We start from the raw sequence: 12721 nt of genomic DNA, 5'->3' as shown, positions 1-12721 counted from the left end.
GGGTGGAGTGTGGGCGGGGACCGGAGCGGGTGGAGTGCGGGTGTGGACCGGAGCGGGTGGAGTGCGGGTGTGGACTGGAGCGGGTGGTGTGTAGGGACTGGAGCAGGTGGAGTGCGGGCGTGGACCGGAGTGGGTGTAGTGTGGGGATTGGAGTGGGTGGTGTGTAGGGACTGGAGCGGGTGGAGTGTGGGCGGGGACCGGAGCGGATGGAGTGTGCAGATTGGAGCGGGTGGTGTGTAGGGACTGGAGCAAGTGGAGTGCGGGTGTGGACTGGAGCGGGTGGAGTACGGGGATTGGAGTGGGCGCAGTGAGGGTGTGGACCGGAGCGGGTTGTGTGCGGCAACTGGAGCGGGTGGAGTATGGGGATTGGAGCAGGCGCAGTGAGGGTTTGGACTGGAGCGGGTGGATTGCGGCCTGGAATTCCAGGACAGTGGGTTGGAACTAGAATTCAGATATCTCTCGGCTGCCTGTTGCTGACAGTGCAACAGATCAGTTTCAGTGATCGTAGGAACTGCTATCTGGAGAATCTGGGATAACAAGGTGTAGAACTGGATGAACACAGCAGGCCAAGCAGCATCAGAGGAGCAGGAAAGCTGGCGTTTCGGGCCTGGACCCTTCATCAGAAAAGCATTTTCTCTGTTGCTGCTCGGCCTACTGTGTTCATCCAGTTCTACACCTTGTTCTCTTGTGACGAATCAGTTCTCCTCTTTTAGCCATCTTCCGTTGATGTTCTACCAGTTCCTGATTGCCATAAGAAACAGGAACAGTAGGCCATTCAACCCCTCGAACCTGTTCCACTATACAATAAGATCATAGCTGATCCAGTAGTGCTCATTCCCACTTTCCTGCCCTTTCCCTGTAACCCACATTTCCCTGACTGATCAAAATCTCTCTGTCTCAGCCTTAACCATACTCAAGGACTCTGCCCGCAACAGCTGTCTGTGGCAAGGAGCTCCAAAGACTCTCAACCCTCTGAGAGGAGGCTTTCCTCCTTATCTCATTCTAAATTGACACTTTCCATTGTGTGACTGTGCCCTCTGGTCCTAGGCTTTCCCGTGTGGGGAAACATCCTCCCGTTATTTACTGTCAAGCCCCTTAAGAATCCAGTATGTTTCAATGAGATCACTTCTCATACTTCTGAACTTCAGTGAGTAGAATCCCAACCTGTTTGGCTTTTGTTCATAAAATAATCCCTCCATACCAGGGATCCTTCTCTGAACCACCTCCAATGAACTACCTTTCCCTAAATAGGTGGACCAGAGCTGCTCTCAGTACTCCAGATATGGTCTCACCAGCACCTTGTACAGTTGCAGGAATCTCTTCTCCACCTGTCGCCATGGGATTTAACCACCAATGTATCTCAGCCAAAAGACAGTTTCTCATCTCTGAACAGCTGAATCATTGGTGACAGATTATAGAACACCACCAGCCTCCCAAACCAACCTGGTTCCATTCCCATCTAATGGCGATTCCTTACACAACCTTTTACAGACTTTAGCCAGGAGGGAGGTCCTGGAGATCAGGAGAAATATCCTGGTGTCATTAGCTTTGCATTGATAGATTCTGTTTTATAGTGAGAATGAGACAGAACAGGATCTCTGCTCCTGATCCTGCTGGAGTATAGGGGCTCAGACAGAAGCCATCCCATCGTCATAGACTCAGGCTATGTGACAATTTGGACTTAAGAGAGACATCGACTACCTGTTGTTGAAGAAATGAAGATAATATTCCTGCTTCATTGAGCCCAAGATGTAGTAATTCAGTTAGTGAAGTGTGAAACGATGGTGATGGGAATGCAGAAATGTGAAAGAAACTGATAGTGCAGACAATTGAATGAAGGAAGTGATTGAAATAAAGCAATAACAGATTGAGGCCCAACTTTGATTAAGTCATCAGTTGCTGAGAGATGTACTGAGAATCATTGAAAACATTGTACCAGAGAAGGAGTTTAAAAGAAGCCTGGACTGTTAAGAGGACAGTTCCTAATGTTTGTAGCTATGAAGCAGCAGAAAAGTTTACTGAAATATTTCTAATACCACAGTTTCTGGGTTAAATAGAGCAAAACATATTTCAAGATAATTACTGCCTCTTCTTTGCTCAAGATTGCTGAATAAGGCATACAGATGAACTGGAGATAAACGTAGAAGTCGGTGGAAAAGCTTGGTCGGTCTGGCAGCATCTGTGGAGAGTAATCACAGTTAATGTTTCAGATCAAATGATTCTTCCTCAGAACTAAGGAAAGTTCACTCAACCCAAAACATTAACTCTGATTTCTCTCCACAGGTGCTGACACACCTGCTGAGCTTTTCCAGCAATTTCTGTTTTTGTCTCTGATTTACAGCATCTGCAGTTCTTTCGGTTTTTACACAGGTGAAGTTGCCTGAATTGTGTTATGCCTGGGTTTCCTGCTCCATGTTCTGTTTGCTTGATCCAGATTCCCACCTTTCCGAATTCTGCTGGGAAAATACTGTTTTCCAAATGTGTCCTAGGTGCAGGCAGTCTGAATTTCCTGTTTGCTCAGACTAGTTATATTCTTTTTCTTTTCAGAACACTGACTTCTTTGAAATGATTGAAAAGATGCAGGTAAGTTGCTGCTTTTCAACTCTTTATGAAATAGTTCAAGATTTACACAAAACAATTACATGTGCTTTGTGTGTTGAATGTTAGAATTGCTTTTAAGCTCCTCTTTTTACTTTACCTTCACCTTCACAAAAACAATATAATGCTAGCATGTTTTATAAAATAAATAGTTTATTAATTGTGAACATCCAAAATCTGATAGTGAACCATTGTTGGCATGTGGCTACTGCAACAGCAAAAATGCATTGGATGGAAGCCTGTATCTATGTCCCTCAATACTATTTCCAGTTAGAAACACTGGAGGCAGGATCAAAGCTTTGAGTGACAGTAGGGGGAAGGGTCTAGGGTGTAGTCGGTCAGAGTCTGGGGAATGGACTTTGCAGCGCCACCCCTCCCACCCCGCTAAGCCACCCACCCCCACCACTTCAATGCAATGCTGCGTTGCTGTGCCCCATGACCACTTCCATCTGGAAGGACAAGGGCATCAGATATACGGGAACACCACCACATCCAAGGCACTCACCATCCTGACTTGGAAATACATCACCGTTCCTTCACTGTTGCTGGGTCAAAATCCTGGAATTCTCTCCCCAATGGCATTGTGCGTCAACCCACAGCAGGAGGATTGCAGCGGTTCAAGAAGGCAGATCACTACCACCTTCTCAAGGGCAACTAGGGATGGGCAAGAAATGCTGGCCAGCCAGCGACACCCTCATCCCACAAACGAATCATAATAAATGAAATCTAGTGGAATTTCCCCCTCATTGTGAGCTGATTGCTGTGAATTCCTCTGATTTAAGAACAGTTCCCAATGATCAGGCAATAGCAAACATAAACTTGTTAATTAAGAAAGGATGAGAAGAGAAGACGGGAAGTATGAATCCATTAGCAGTAGCAGGCAAATGCCAGCATTTAATATTGCGGATATGGTAACCAGATACTTGGAAAATTATCATTTAATAAAATAGTGTGGGTGGGAATTTGTGAAAAGGGAATTGTATTAGAGAAATCAGTTTTTTGGTGGATGTAATGAGTAGGATGAATTGGGGAGAATGAGTAGAGTCTTGATATACACTTCCTTTCAGTAAGATGTCACAGAAGAGGCTAATACATGAAAGTGGAATTCCTCGGATTAAGGATAATTTGTTACCGTGGATTGAGGATCAGTTGACAGACAAAAAAAAATGAAGTAGGAATAAGCAGGGTATTTCAGCCTGACAAGGTTTAACCACAGAGCATTGCACGGATTAGTACTGTGGTCTCTGATGTTTGCAATCCTTATTAATGGCTTGGATGAGGAAGCAAAGTGCACATTTCGCACTTTGCTGAGAGCATGCCATTGGGTGGGAAAGTACGTGAAGATGATAGAAAGAGGCAGCAGAGGACTAGTGACAGGTTGGAGACGGGCTGTAAACATGGCAGATGGGACATGGCAATGTGGAAGTGGGTGAAGATATCCGCTTTAATAGGGAGATGAAAGCAGAACATTTCTCCAGGGTGGCACTATGGCTCGGTGGTTAGCACTGCTGCCTCACAGCACCGAGGGCCGGGATTTGATTCCACCCTCTGGCGACTGTCTGTGTGGGGTTTACGCATTCTCCCCGTGTCTGCATAGGTTTCCTCCGGGTGCCCCACTCTTTCATCAGATATCTTGTTCTGTGTGCCAATCCGGCTCAAGTATTGGTGGGTTCAATCCCAGGATCTACAAAAGAAGTGTCTGAGGCTGCGTAGACAGCATCCCTGCTTGTTGCTTGCATTCTGTGGTGGTAGAGCTGAATGAGCCATGGGGAGGGCAGGTGCCAACATTGTACAGCTCTGGAGAGTCCCAGGTTGCTGCACCCTGTGCCAATCACCTGCCTTAGAGAGAAATTGACCACATTATATCTCTCTAGCTGTTGCTAGTTTGCATTGCAGATCAGGGACTGGAACAGCATCCTCTTTAGTTATTGTTTGATTCCTGTGGTATTAATGCATAATTCATGAGCTCCTATGTTTTTGTGCATTCTTGTGTGCTCTTCTCATTTAGGGATGCAGAATGGATGAACAGAGATGCCCTCTTCCACCACCTCTCAAAGTATGTGCAATCTCTTGCTGTTTCTTTCCAGATGTGTGGTCAATCAATTTTCAACTTAAGTGTTAACACATTTCCAGCCCCATAAAGATAATTAAGAGTGATTGACGTGCAGTTAAATTTCACAGTTTCACACCCGTCTACATGAGCCACTGCCAAGGTTTAGAGACAGGAAGACCTCAACAATCTGTCTCAGTGAGGTCCAAATCTTGCCTCAACAGTGAGTGTAAGCTGGGTGGTTCATTGACAATGTGGGTCTACCTGCTGCAGTGGGTCAAAAAGGCAGCTCACCACCACTTCGCTGACAGCAGCTAGGGTTTGGAATTAGCGAACGCACCGTTGAGCTGGAGGAATACGTCAGGCCAGGCAGCATCAGGGGAGCAGGAAAGCTGACGTTTTGAGTTGGGACCCTTCTTCAGAAATGGGGAAGGAGGAAGGGAGCTCAGAAATAAATAGGGAGAGGAGGGGTGGGGCTGGGGAAGGTAGGTGGGATGGTGATGGGTGAGTGCAGATGGGCAATAGTGGGGATTTGATCAGTGAGGGGGGAAGGGCCGATAGGTGGGAGAGAAGATGGACAGGTTGTATAAGGTAAAGGTCGCAGGAATGAGGGGGAGGGTCGGTCAAGGGATGAGGCTGGGGGTGGGGAATGACTGGCGAATTCCACGTTTAGGACATCGGGCTGTAGGCTCCTGAGGCAGAATATGAGGTGCTGCTCCTCCAGTTTGCGGGTGGTGTCACTGTGACACTGGAGGAGGCCAAGGATGGACATGTCACCCCAGGTAGTGGGAGGGGAAGTTAGAATGGTTCGCAACTGGAAAGTTTGGTCGTTTGTCACAAACAGAGCGCAGGTCTCTACAAAGTGGTCTGTGAGCCTTAGTTTGATTTCACTGATGTAGGGGAGGGTCACATTGGGATCAGCAAATAAAATGGACCACATTGACAGAGGTGCAGGTGAACCTATGTCTGATGTGGGAAGTTTGTTTGGGGCCGGGGATGGAGGTGCCGGGGGACACCCACCTGAATGAATTTAAAGAAAGTAATGCTACCCTCAAGTTATACAGCGACACACCATTGTTAAATGATCACACAGCGCAAAGATCCAGTGACATACACAGGAGTGCACACAGTTACACGGTCGCGCGCAGTTACGTACGCGCACACACCCAGTTGCACATGTGCACACAGTTAAACACATAGTTATACACACACACAGTTACATGCTCACAGTTACTCACACACAGTTACACACACCCCCAGTTACACATTCGCACACAATTACACACATACTCAGTTGCACACGTGCACACAGTTAGACACACACAGTTATGCACACGTGCACACAGTTACGCACACAGTTACACACACACCCAGTTACATGTGTGCACACAGTTACACACACCCCCAGTTACACATTCGCACACAATTACACACACACCCAGTTGCACACGTGCACACAGACACACACAGTTACGCACACGTGCACACAGTTACGCACACAGTTACACACACACCCAGTTACACGTGCGCACACAGTTACACACACCCCCAGTTACACATTCGCACACGTGCATACAGTTAGACACACACAGTTAGGCACGCGCGCACACAGTTAGGCACACGCGCACACAGTTGCGCACACAGTTAGGCACACGCGCACACAGTTACGCACACGCGCACACAGTTACACACACACCCAGTTACACATGCGCACACAAGTACACACACACCCAGTTGCACACATGCGCACAGTTAGACACACACAGTTACGCACACACGTGCACACGGTTACGCATGCGCACACAGTTACACACACACCCAGTTACACGTGCGCACACATACGTGAGCACACAGTTACACACTCACACACAGACACACACATAGTTACACGCGCACACAGTTACATAGTCAGACAGACATGCGCGCACACAGACATGACACACAGTTACGTGGTCGCACACAGACCTGCACACAGATTCACTCATGTCTGTGCGTGAGCATGTACAGTTACATGCACAAACAAACACATACACACCATTACATGCTCACTCGCCGAAATGAGCACACATTTACACGGCCACACACAGACTCACTCGCACAGTTAAACGCTCATACACAGACACGTGCACAGTTACATGCTCACACAGAAGCGAGTGCACAATTACATGGTCTCACACAGGCATACTTGCACAGTCACACGGTCACATGCAGACCCGCGCGCACGGTCACACGGTCACACGCAGACAGTTACATGCTCGCACACAGCTATACACAGACACACAGTTACACGCTCACATACACAGACATGCGCACATAGTTACACGCTCACTCAAGTATACGCAAAGGAAGTGATAACACTATCAATCACCAATTTTTGAAAAATGTTCCAATTCTAAATTGAATTCAGATTCTCAAGTTGTGATTGTGATGTCAGGTTCTGCTCTTGCAATTTTTCAGGCCAGTAATAAATGGCATCAGCATTAATCTCAAACAGTAATGCGATAGTTGAAAACAATCCCTTTGCCGGGTGACTTTTGGGAACGGGGTCACAGGCTGAATGCTGCCTCCAGAGGTGTTCCGTGTCCTGATGCACTGACAGAGATCCCCTGAGTTCATTCTGACGCCAGGAACATTCCTTGTCTTTTAGATTGTCCAATACTTGACTGAGTACAGCGTCAACCAGTAAACCAACCTGAGCAACTTTTACTGGAAAATAGTTATCAAAACAGTCTGTTTGAAGCATCCAACCAAGGACTGCAGTGTTCACATAATAAACTTACATTGTCTTCTATTGCAGACAGAAGAAGATTACATCCCTTACCCTAGTGTTCATGAGGTATGACACCCTGACTTTTTTCTTTGATGATGTCCTGATGATGGTGCTTGTTGCTGCAGTACTGGACAAAGTCTCTGATATATTGTAAAGCAGGTCTCAATTTCTGTGGTGAATCATCATTGGTTGGGACGCTCTGGATGCCTGTATGTTTGTCTGCACATGTAGCTACAGCTTTCAGTTGTCTCTGCATTAACCAACATTTGTTTTCATCTGTGAACTTCGTAGCTGTCAAACGTCCTGCTGTGGGGATGGAGGGCCCTGCACTTTTGATGGCTGTGCCATTGCTTTTTGGGCAGACCGGATATCAGCAGCAGTAAAGACTAAACCACGATTCATCAAAGGAGGTTCTGTACTTGATAAATGGGCCACAAGTTATCTAATAATGGAATGGTAATTTCACTGTACTGAGGAAAGGAAGTAATTGATGTGGAGAGGAGATTCACCAGAATATTACCTGGGATGGAGTGCTTTAGCTATGAGGGAGAGTCAATAGGCTGCGGTGGTTCTCCTTAAAGCAGAGAAAGCTGAGGGGAGCCCTGACTGATGCCTACAAAATTACAAAGGGGCATAAATAGGGTTGATAGATTGGAAAAGGGATTACTAACTGGGGGCACAATCTTAAGGTGAAGAGCAGGTGTTTTAAAGGGCATTTGAGGGAAATCTCATTGTGGATTGTGTGTATTTGGGAGCTCCCTGCCTGTAAGGGTGGTAGAGGCAGGAACCCTCATAACATTTAGATGAACACTTGAAACATCATATTGGCCAAGTGCTGGAAAATGTGATTAGATGAGATTGTAGCTTGATGACTAGCACAGAGTTGATGGGCCAAAGGGCGTCTTGCAGAGCTGTTAATAAAATTTAAATCTACTGAACTGTCATCATGGGTGTGACTTCAGTGATACTGTTCACAGAGGTGAAACAGATTTTATATAAATAAAGGATTGAGATATTGTCTTTATGATGAGATTTGATGTTTAGGCTCTGGTGTGCGCATCCTAAATAATTTTGAAAGTGATCGAAGATGAAGTTTGAAAATATTCTGTTTAGGAGGCTGGGCTTTAGAAGATGAACATCAATGCCACCAAACATGGTTGAAGCAGATTTCAGAACTAGTTTTTCAAAACCAATTAGTTAGCTGTTTGGAAAAGCTAATGTTTTAGAGAGAAAGCTGTGAGGAGCATGAGCAATGAGGGATTGTTTCAGTGTTATGACAGTCAGTGGTTCTTAAAGCAGGTAACTGGCTGCTGGAACTAATCTGACTTCGATTTCTCGTCCAACAGGCAGTTTAGCTGATAGCAAACCAGACTAATGCAGATATTTTAATTTCAAAAATATACTTAATTCATAAAAAATATCTTTATCGATGTACATAGTCCCTAAAGCAGTTAAGTTCTGTGTAGCAGCATAAGAAGAAACAAACACACACTGGAGTTTGACTCTATCTAGCAGACAAACCCAAGATGTTCCTTACCTGTACAGGACTATATTTATATATATTTGAGGCAGTGGGAGGGCCCACTAGCTGTATGAACCCTCACTGTGCTTTGACAGTCAGACCTTGTCCAGTGTGCGTTGGCAGCAGCTGCCCCAAGCTTTACTGCATCCCTCTGCACGTAGTCCTGGGCTTTGGAATGTGCCAGTCTGCAACGATTGGTCGGGGTGTTGTATTGAGCCTTTTGCTGAGACCATCAGGAAGGATGTGAGCCTGAGAGGGGTGACTATTCCAGGCAGCGACGGCCTGTAAGTCAAAGCCTCCCTGTACATGGATATTGTTTTCTGCTCGATCCACTGCCAGTGCACAGACACACAAACATCTGCGACCAGTTTGAACTGGCCTTGGGAGCCAAAGTAAGTCGCAGCAAGAGTGAGGCCATGTTCCGTGAGGACTGGGCTGACTGATCACTTATCCCCTTCATCATCAGGACAGATTGGCTGAAGGTGCTGGGAATATGGTTTGGAGGAGCTCGTTGCCAAGGTAAAGCAGAAACAGGCCAGGTGGGAGCACTGTTGCGTCTTCATTCCAGGTAGAAGCCTGGCCAGCAGGTGTGAGGCACTCTGTTGTTGTACATGTGCAGGTCTAGCCCATTCCCCAAAACTTGCACTATTGCAATAACCCAAGCCATCTACCACTTCTTCAGGAGGTTAAAGATGGACTGGATCTGTAGGGACACAATGTACAAAACTCTAGATAAGAGAGGGAAGAATATAACCAATGCTGCTCTTGCTGAGATATTCTATAACCTTTGTGTGCGGCTGCATCAGGCTGTGCGTAGACGCTCGATACACAAACACCAGGTGTCACTACGTACTGAGGTACTACCTTCCCTGGTGATGTGAAGGATGGCACTGGCCTCGCTGCCGCGGAATGTTCTAGGTAGTTGGACTGTCCCGTATTGCTTGTCCCTTGTAGAGAAATTTACAAAGAAAAGCACCCTTGACCACAAGGCCATCAGGCAGTGGTCAGCACGTAGCGTCCTTGAGACCCTGGGGGAAAAGGAGAGGCTGGATCCTGTCACATAGTTCCCTGAGCAGACTGTCAAAGTCATTTGGCAGAATGCCTCATCACCAGGGCATTGCTTGGCTGATGGTGAGAAGGGCATTACCTGTCAGATCCTGCCCAGATCTCTGTGCCACCGCACCCTGTCTTCAAAACAGCTGTGGGAGGCGGTGGGGCGGGGGGGGGGGGGGCACGGAGTAGAGACTGTCATACATTTCCCTCCAGAATGTGCCTTTGCAAAGGAAATCTGGATGAAAATTCAACAGCTTTTGTTGAGTTTCACCCCAAGCCGCTCTGAGACGTGGGATTCTGTGCAGTACGGTCTCTTCCCTGAGACACACATAGAAACATGAAGATAGGAGCAGGAGATGGCCATTCGGCCCTTTGAGACTGCTGCACCATTCTTCACAATCATGGCTGATTGTCCAACACAATAGCCTAATCCTGCTTTTGCCCCATAACCTTTGATCCCATTCACTCCAAGTGCTATATTGAGCCACCTCTTGAATACATTCAAAGTTTTGGCATCAGCTGTTTCCTGTAGTAATGAATCCTACAGGCTCACCACTCCTTGGATGAAGAAATGACTCCTCATCTCCATCCTAAATGGCCCACTCCAAATCATCATACTGGGACCCCTGTTTCTGGGCACACCCACCATTAGGAACATCCTCCTGCATTTACTCTGTCTCATCCTGTTAGAATTTTTTACGTCTGTATGAGGCCAACCCCTACGTCCATTTGTCTGAACTCCAGCGAAAGCAATGCTAACCTAGTCAATCTCTCATCGTACATCAGTTCCACCATCCCTAGAGTCAGCCTGGGAAACCTTCACTGCACCCCGACGAGAGCAAGAGCATCCTTCCTCAGAAGAGGAGACCAAAACTGTACACAATATTCCAGGTGTGGCCTCACCAAGGTCCTGCACACCTGCAGCAACACATCCCTGGCTCCTGTACTCGAAACCTCTCACAATGAAGGCCAACACACCGTTTGCCTTCTTTACCGCCTGCTGCACCTGCATGGTTACCTTCAGCAGCTGGAGCACAAGGACACCCAGGTCCTGTTGCACACTCCCCTTTCCCAATTTACAGCCATTCAGGTAGTAACCTGCCTTCTTGGTCTCACTTCCAAAGTCAATAACCTCACATTTATCCAAGTTTTACTGCATCTGCCATTGATTTACCCACTCACCCAACCTGCACACTAGGACAAAAATCAACTATGTCTGGAGGACCATCAACTCAGTGAAAGATGTTTCTTTTCCTGAAACTTGTTGGTCTTCCAGAACAAAAGGAAAAAATATTGCAGTTGATGGAAATCTGAAAGACAAATTGGAAGTTCTGGAAATTGCAGGTCACGTGTAGGGGACAGAGAGAGTGTAAATGCTTCATTTTGAATATTATTGTTCTCAAGGAGGGCCATGTTGAATTGGAAATGATAATGTTGGGGTAAACAGCTTAAGGCAACACAGATATACTTACGTAGAATTTTCTGTTTATCCTTGAACACATACTAATTTGCATAGATTTAATCAAGTAATTTGCACTGGCAAATTTTCTTGTTTTATGGAAATGCATCAATTGAAAAACATTCTGGAGGATCTATATATTTATAAAATTTCAGTCATAATATTTGAATGTTTTAACTTTGTTATTGTCAAAATCAACCATTCCAGACAGACCCCATTGAAGGAAGTTCTAGAGATAGCCATCCACAGTGTACACGTGGTCACCTTCTCACTTCTGAAGGTGCCTGGTTTTAGTCAGGGCATTTAAAAGAACAATGTTCTCTAGTCTCCTGCCATAACAACTTAGTGAAAGGCTTGCTAAACCCCTGAGAAAACAATTCCGACTGCCAAAAAAAATGGTTCTGTTGTTTATCTGAAGGTTCTTCTGATGTTATTCGATGAAATCGGAGGAAGCAAATGAAATTCTCCCAGAAATTACTTGTCTCATCTCTATTCTCCAAATTCATCTTCTCATCCACAACTTTTCTGATCTCCCTGTCTTACTGGTAGCATTGTTAATGTAACACCTTAAGGAAGCAACATGCTCCTGGGAGCATCCCAGCTCAGGGTTCACCTGTATGAGTAACTGTTATTTAGGATCTTCGTTTCATGTTGTAACCACGGCACTGTACATTGAACATGCTGCTTAATGCTTGTGCTGTTGAAATGAAAACTCACTCGCGCTGTCTCTCCTGCTTCCCATACTCCTTCAATTTTTAAGCATTTTAAGACCCATGTTAGTTATCGCCAATCACCACCATTCAGGTCACATATCTTTGCATCTCTTTTCGATGTCAGGGAATCTGAATTGCAAATCTCCATCCAGATTTTGTCTTGTAGCTCGTATGTAATACCATACTATATTTCTGCTTATCAGCCCAGATGTTTGGCTGTAGTAGTGTTTAAGATCTGTATCCTTGCTTTCCACTCCTTGAGGGGAGGATGTTGGTTGAAATCTCTGGTCTCTATTTTAGGTCCTCCAACGCGAGACTCCTTATCCTATCATCCTGCTCCCTCAGTTTGGAGGTTACTGGATCGAGGGAACAAATCATGAAATTAAAAGCCCCCCTGAAACAGAGCAGCTGTCAACTCCTGCATCCAAACTCAAACTGGAATGTAACACAATCGCCAAACTCTACAGGAAACAGTTCTTGGGAAAGGTATAGAAAAAGTGATCGAGTTGTAACATATGGAAGAATTCTTTTCCTGTAACTATATAAAGTCTCCTAC

General features: G+C 45.9%; 1 protein-coding gene across 22 annotated transcripts in view; it reads left to right on the top strand.

Annotated features, from left to right (window-relative positions):
* Positions 1–12721, top strand: part of rap1gapa (RAP1 GTPase activating protein a) — a 599377-nt gene that overhangs the window by 488018 nt on the left and 98638 nt on the right. For all 22 annotated transcript variants that reach the window (XM_059655569.1, XM_059655567.1, XM_059655576.1 and 19 more), the window contains 4 exons: positions 2548–2583; positions 4607–4654; positions 7446–7484; positions 12466–12651. In XM_059655569.1, the coding sequence (XP_059511552.1) occupies positions 2566–2583; positions 4607–4654; positions 7446–7484; positions 12466–12651 (291 nt within the window). In that variant the 5' untranslated portion in view covers positions 2548–2565. The remainder of the gene's footprint in view (positions 1–2547; positions 2584–4606; positions 4655–7445; positions 7485–12465; positions 12652–12721) is intronic.

This window comes from Stegostoma tigrinum, chromosome 28, assembly GCF_030684315.1.
Source record: "Stegostoma tigrinum isolate sSteTig4 chromosome 28, sSteTig4.hap1, whole genome shotgun sequence".
Classification (NCBI taxonomy): domain Eukaryota; kingdom Metazoa; phylum Chordata; class Chondrichthyes; order Orectolobiformes; family Stegostomatidae; genus Stegostoma; species Stegostoma tigrinum.
Note: the sequence above shows the minus strand (reverse complement) of the source record. Positions and strands in the feature narration are given on the sequence as shown.